The sequence below is a fragment of the Vicugna pacos genome, chromosome 5, assembly GCF_048564905.1.
Source record: "Vicugna pacos chromosome 5, VicPac4, whole genome shotgun sequence".
In the NCBI taxonomy this organism is placed as follows: domain Eukaryota; kingdom Metazoa; phylum Chordata; class Mammalia; order Artiodactyla; family Camelidae; genus Vicugna; species Vicugna pacos.
In genome coordinates, this window is record NC_132991.1 from 94,202,622 (window position 1) to 94,209,318 (window position 6,697).

General features: G+C 59.2%; 1 protein-coding gene across 6 annotated transcripts in view; it reads left to right on the plus strand.

Annotated features, from left to right (window-relative positions):
• Positions 1-6,346, plus strand: part of SCLY (selenocysteine lyase) — a 30,686-nt gene extending 24,340 nt beyond the window's left edge. For all 6 annotated transcript variants that reach the window (XM_006220174.4, XM_072961947.1, XM_072961944.1 and 3 more), the window contains 4 exons: positions 1,336-1,419; positions 1,863-1,962; positions 4,414-4,489; positions 5,373-6,346. In XM_006220174.4, the coding sequence (XP_006220236.3) occupies positions 1,336-1,419; positions 1,863-1,962; positions 4,414-4,489; positions 5,373-5,526 (414 nt within the window). In that variant the 3' untranslated portion in view covers positions 5,527-6,346. The remainder of the gene's footprint in view (positions 1-1,335; positions 1,420-1,862; positions 1,963-4,413; positions 4,490-5,372) is intronic.
• The last annotated feature ends 351 nt before the right edge of the window (positions 6,347-6,697 follow it).

Genomic DNA, 6,697 nt, shown 5'->3' on the forward strand with positions numbered 1-6,697 from the left:
GAGGCCTGCTTTCCTCCGTTCCCCGGGTGCTGCCCCTTCTCCAGCGTGAGGATTCACGTTCCTCCACCTGGTTGCTCCCCCAGCCTTTAAAACCATCCTCCCTGGACCACCCGCTCCAACCTCTTCCCATGTCCCTCCGCCCCACTGGGGGGCCTGCACGCACACTCATCCCTCACCTCATCCTCCTGATCCTTGCTCCCTGCTCCTTGCTCTGCATCCCAGAGCTGGCTGAGGAGGTCCCCACTTCGCGCTGTGACCTCCAGGGGCTCCGGGACCCCTTCCGCTCCCTGACCCGCATCCCCGCCACACGGTTCCTTCTCTGCCCTCATCCACCCTGTGCAGCCTGCTGGTGCCGTCCCAGCTTCCCCTACCCTTCACAGCGCTCGTCCTGTCCGTGGCTCTGACACCAGTCTGTGCTCAGGCTTTTACTCTGCCTCTCGGGGCAGGTCCTGACCTTCTGGGAGACCCACGTCCCCACCTGCTTACTTGACGGTTTCCTCTGGGCCCACAATGTGTCCCGCTCTCTCCTCCACCCTTGCCCTCCTGTGTGCCTCCCAACATCCAGGTTCTCAATTCAGAAATGCAGGAGGTGCCCTTTTTCTGCCCTTGTCCTTGTCCCCTGCCCCTGATGCAGCAGACAGTCCTGTCTGTCCGGTCTCCACAATATACCAGGACCAGCCTCTTGTCCGTTTCCACTGACTAAACCACGCCATCCCCATCTTTTGTGTGGATGCCTGCTGTGGCCTCGTCCATTCTCCACACCCTCCAGAATGATCACTAAACACACACATCAGAGCATCTCACCCCTTCCTCAAAATCTACGTGCATTTGCCGTGACTTCTTTAGGCTCAGACCCCATCTGTCACTGGGCCTCTGGGCCCTGTCCCCCTCACCCACTCTGTTCCAGGAATGCGCTTGCCTTTCCCTCCGCAGGGGCCTTTGCCTGAACGCCCTTCCCTGCTGCCCCGAGTTCCCTTCACACGCTCACCCTAGTCCGTCTGATGCGGCCCCCTCCCCTTGTCACGTCCGTCTGTCTCGAGTGCACATACCTTCAGGCTGGGATTGCCTTGGCTCACTGGCTGCGGGGCCTCCAGTGCCGGGAGGCACCAGGAAGCCTGTGGAACGGGAGACCTAAGTGCTTGTTGTGGCCCAGCCCCACGGCCAGCACTCGAGGCATGTTGTCTGCTTGTCACGTTCCAGAAAGTGAGCAGTTTGTGGCGATGTCACCTCTCTGTCTCCGGGAAGAACCACTCTGCTGCGTACAGCTGTTTTGCTCCCCTTTGTTTAACCATAACTGAATGTGCTGTGTCCCCCTGAGCGTCCCTGTGTCCCTAGGCAGCAGAGCTGGTGGCGGAGAACTGCGAGGCTTATGAGGCCCACATGAGAGATGTGCGCGACTACCTGGAGGAGCGGCTGGCGGTGAGGACGGGCGGGCAGCGCGGGGAACAGGCGGCACGGGGATGGGAGGAGCGGTGTGGGTTGAAACTCAGTCCCCGGGGAGCTCCGGGAACAGTCAAGGCCTGAGGAAGTCTTAGATGACGGGACGTAAGCCCGAGCCAGCGGCCCCGAGGAGGCTGCAGACCAAGTGTCTTTTCACAGACACACGACACAGATACACCAGATGTGTAAACATGCTTAATGACAATGTGAAGAACTGCCAGTTGTATTTAGAACTGTTTTCTCCGGATTAGCTTTGCTTTCCACAGTCAGTCTCCCTCACCATCACAGGCAGGTGTTTATCAATAAGACCATCATTTTCTGGGTTGAGGTTGAGGGTTTGTTTCCAGAAAGACTGAAGTTCAAACAGCTGTTGCGGGGGCGGCCTCGGAAACGGTCACTGAGTATGTCGTTGAGTTTTTCAGGCTGAATTTGGTAAGAGAATCCATCTGAACAGCCGGTTCCCAGGCACCGAGCGGCTCCCCAACACCTGTAACTTCTCCATCCAGGGACCCCAGCTCCAAGGTGACGACTGGCTCCTGCCCTCCCTGGCGTGGGGGGCTGCGGGAGCCGGCCCAGCGGCACTGGGCTCGGCGGTGCTATTGGGGGGCGGAGGGGGTGCTGGCCGAGGGCCGGTCACCCCCCTGGGCTCTGGGCACAGCCACTTCCTTCTCTCCCTGACCCGCTCAGAACTCCTACCCTGAAAGCTGTCACAGAAGGAGATAAAATTAACTGGATTTTAGACTAGTTGGTCCATTTTTGTCTGCAACTTTTGCAAAATATTTTATGAGGGTCAGGGGAAGTAGAGATAATCAGGTGAACTCGCCCTGAGTAAAGATGAGGTGCAAATCTGCGGGTTTCATTTGTTCCTGCAACACCGGCCTCCCAGGCCGCGAATGTTAGGATTTGGGTAGGAGTACTGTGCTCTGGGTTGGGAGTACTCTGCTCCAGGATAGGAGTACTCTGCTCCAGGTTGGGAGTACTGTGCTCCGTGTTAGGAGTACTCTGCTCCGGGTTGGGAGTACCCTGCTCCGTGTTAGGAGTACTCTCCTCCAGGTTAGGAGTACCCTGCTCCGGGTTGGGAGTATCCTGCTCCAGGTTAGGAGTACCCTGCTCCGGGTTAGGAGTACCCTGCTCCGGGTTGGGAGTACCCTGCTCCGTGTTAGGAGTACCCTGCTCCGGGTTGGGAGTACTCTGCTCCAGGTTAGGAGTACTCTGCTCCGGGTTGCTAGTACCCTGCTCCAGGTTAGGAGTACCCTGCTCCGGGTTGGGAGTACCCTGCTCCGGGTTGCTAGTACTCTGCTCCAGGTTAGGAGTACCCTGCTCCGGGTTGGGAGTACCCTGCTCCGGGTTGCTAGTACTCTGCTCCAGGTTAGGAGTACTCTGCTCCGGGTTGGGAGTACCCTGCTCCGCGTTAGGAGTACCCTGCTCGGGTTGGAAGTACCCTGCTCTGGGTTGGGAGTACCCTGCTCCGTGTTAGGAGTACCCTGCTCCGGGTTGGGAGTACTCTGCTCCAGGTTAGGAGTACTCTGCTCCGGGTTGCTAGTACCCTGCTCCAGGTTAGGAGTACCCTGCTCCGGGTTGGGAGTACCCTGCTCCGGGTTGCTAGTACTCTGCTCCAGGTTAGGAGTACCCTGCTCCGGGTTGGGAGTACCCTGCTCCGCGTTAGGAGTACCCTGCTCGGGTTGGAAGTACTCTGCTCCGGGTTGGGAGTACCCTGCTCCGGGTTGCTAGTACTCTGCTCCAGGTTAGGAGTACTCTGCTCCGGGTTGGGAGTACCCTGCTCCGGGTTGGGAGTACCCTGCTCCGTGTTAGGAGTACCCTGCTCCGGGTTGCTAGTACTCTGCTCCAGGTTAGGAGTACTCTGCTCCGGGTTGGGAGTACCCTGCTCCGGGTTAGGAGTACCCTGCTCCGGGTTGGGAGTACCCTGCTCCGGGTTGGGAGTACCCTGCTCCGGGTTGCTAGTACTCTGCTCCAGGTTAGGAGTACTCTGCTCCAGGTTGGGAGTACCCTGCTCCGCGTTAGGAGTACCCTGCTCGGGTTGGAAGTACCCTGCTCCGGGTTAGGAGTACCCTGCTCCGGGTTGGGAGTACCCTGCTCCGTGTTAGGAGTACCCTGCTCTGGGTTGGGATTGCTCCTAATCGCACAGAGCTTGGCTGCCCTGAGCCCTAAGGCTGGCGTCCAGGCGTTAGGCAGTCTGTTTATCTGGGAGGTGTTACGGCGGCCCTGAGAGCTCATGTGAGCCCATCTGCGGAGCAGTTTGACTTCTTAGAAGAAGAGACCTCCTGGGTCACCCCAGAAACGGAGCAGCGAGCTGGGGCCCTGAAGCAGCCCCCGGGCGCCTCGCTGGGGCTGGCGCGCGTTCCCACTGGGAAGGAAGCACGGGCTCAGGCCCAGGTCCCCTCGCTGCAGGAAGGGAAGTTCCTCTAGCGCCCTCCCCCCTTTCTCTGGGGGCAGACTTCTTTGTCTTCTGTGATGACCTGTGTTAATGTAAATGAGACAGACTCTCATTCAATGAAGTTGGCCATCATTGATTTATTTTCTTTAATCTCTGTGCTGGTGAAAGAAGGCGGAGGTGCCTTCTAGCTTAACAAAGACAGCTCCCAAGTCTCTCCACGTTAGGAAACAGGTGTAAATTTAAATACTGTCACCAGGATAACACATTGTTAAGCAAAGCAGCTAAGCAGAATTCTGGGTGTCCCACTGGAGAGTGGATCGATACAGCATTTTCAAGGCCAGTTTTATGAGGCAGAAGAGTGAACCTGCTTTTCTGCAGCCTGGGGTCGGGGGTGGGTGGAGGGTCAGCACTCTGCTGCGCTGTCTCACCTGTGGTCAGAAGGGCCTGTGCCCGGGGGTTCCATTAGGTGGCACGAGGTGGGGAACCTCCAAACTTGCAGCAGAGAAGAGGCAGCCAGGGCGTTGCAGGTGGGGCCCCACCCAGACTCCCCCTCAAGGGTCTGTGCTCTGTCTCCACAGGCCGCTTGGTGCTGGCACAGTGCAGGACGCTGCTGGCCAGTGTGGGGGCTGCATGCCACTCAGACCACGGAGACCGGTGAGTGCTCTCTGCGTACTGGGTGGCATTCAGGCCACATCCAAGCTCCAGGCACCTGGCAGCTCTGCAGCCCTGCAGGAACGCAGAGAGTGACAACACTGCAGGGCCAGGGGGCCGGCTTGCAGCCTCATTGTGTGTGGGTGGGGGCACTCTGCTCGTGTGTGGCTGTGTGACCCCTCTGAGAACCAAGAATGATAAACGCCTTGGGCACAAGAAACCCTGTACCCCTGGCCCGGCCTTGTGGGCCCAGCAGCTGCCATCCTGCCTCCAGGCTCCCAGGGGTCGGGGGCCTGTGCCCATGTTACCGAACCGAACTTGGGTCCCCTGCCCGCGCAGTAAAGCCAATCTACTGACACCGGGTCTTGGGGAAGGAAAGTGCTGTGTTTACTGCAGGCGCCGAGCAAGGAGTCCAGGCCGCTGGCGCTCAGACAACCTGACCATCACTGAGATGGGCTTCAGGAAAGCACTTGTAAAGGCCGGGTGAGGGGGGGCAGCAGCGTGTGTGATCACTCGCGTACAGCTCTGATTGGTTGATGGTGAGGTCCCAGGGCAGGGTCACAGGGGGCTCCAGGAGGCCTGAGGCCTACGTGCTCATGGTCATCAAGGAGTTACCGTCTTCCCTTTGGTGTGGCTTTCACACCTGTTAAACATCTCAGGACACGTGTGGGATACTGTTACCTGGGTGCTTCAGAGAGGCCCTGCAGCAGAGAACATGGGGGGTCTGCCCTGGGAAGGCCCCCCAGGGTCCTGCTCCATTCACCGAGAGGGGCCCCGGGCCAGATAACAGGGAGGCTTTGAGCTGGACCCTGAGGGGCGGGCGGAGTTGTGTGTGTGGCAGCACGGCAGCCCTTCTGACAGCTAACCCATCTCCTTGCCCCCACAGGCCATCCCCGGTGCTGCTGAGCTGCGGTGTCCCCTTCGAAGTGGCCAGGAACGCCATCCGGCTCAGCGTGGGCCGCGGCACCACCCGGGCCGAGGTGGACCTTGTCGTGAGGGACCTGAAGCAGGCAGTGGCCCAGCTGGAGGGCCAGGCCTAGCGCCGAGGGTGGAGCCAGGGTGGGTCGTCCTGCCCTGGAGCGAGAGGGCCCCGGGCTCCCTCCCGTCTTGGTCCGGGAGCGTGGGCCTGCGGGGCGCACAGACCCCACCAGTGCTGCCAGGCTGACCCTCTCGGGAGACCGTCACTGTCGCCGCTGCCGGTGGCGCCGTCTAAGTGGAAGCGCCCTGGCTGCATCCACGCTCCTCGCTGGGAGGCGCGGTGAGCTCGTCATTAGTGCCCTCTTCCTGGGAGGCGGCATTTTTATCCGAAAGATAAAATCCTAGTATTTTACAATCGATGTCAGTTGCTATCACGAACATAGGAAACCCGAGTTTTGGCTGCGATCCTGGCCCGTCGTGCATGTCTGCAGGGGCCAGCCTCTCCTCACCCTCAGGACCTGTCTAAGCCCCCCACTTCCCGGGCCTGCCATCCTGACGAGGGCATGCCGCTCACTCAGCCCTCGGTCACGGGGCGCCTCCCCACCCAGTGCCCAGGCCCTCCCGTCCTTCCCTTTTCAATCTCAGGGCTTCAGCTCAGCCTCAGGTCACGGGGGCCGTTGCTCATGCAATTCTGGGTCCCCCCGGAGGTGGGGAGCCGTTCACCCCCTCCTCAGCTTCCGTCTCGACTGTACTGGCAGAAGGGTGCTTTGGCCCTCACGAGTGCTTTGTGGTCTGATTCACATCAGACGGCACGTCTTACGGAGACGCTTACATAGGAATGAGTTTTTAATTGAGTAACGCTTTTAACACGTAGTTTTAAGGGGCAGAGAATTAACAACATTGAAGAAACAACTGTCAGAAATTAAATGAACTTACAAGTGATTTCAAGGCTTGTTTTGCACATTTTGTGGTCTTCCTAGTGGGTGCTTCTCACGCGGGCACCAGTGCTGTCCGCGCCTCTCACGCGGGCACCAGCACTGTCCACACCAGCCGTGGGGGTAGGGTGTATAATTGGGCTTTAGCTGAAGAAACGCAGCTTGAGATCGTGGCTCTGGGAGCCCCCGGAAAATAGATCCCTGACGTGAGGCGTTCTGCCGCTTCCCAGCAGCGGCACGGTGCCTCAATTTCCTCAGCAAAGAACTATGGGGGACAGTCTGGAAAAAGACACTTGCCAGCTCTGAAGAATGCTCTTGGGACTTTTAGCTGCAGCCTCAGAGACTCAGTCCCTGTGGT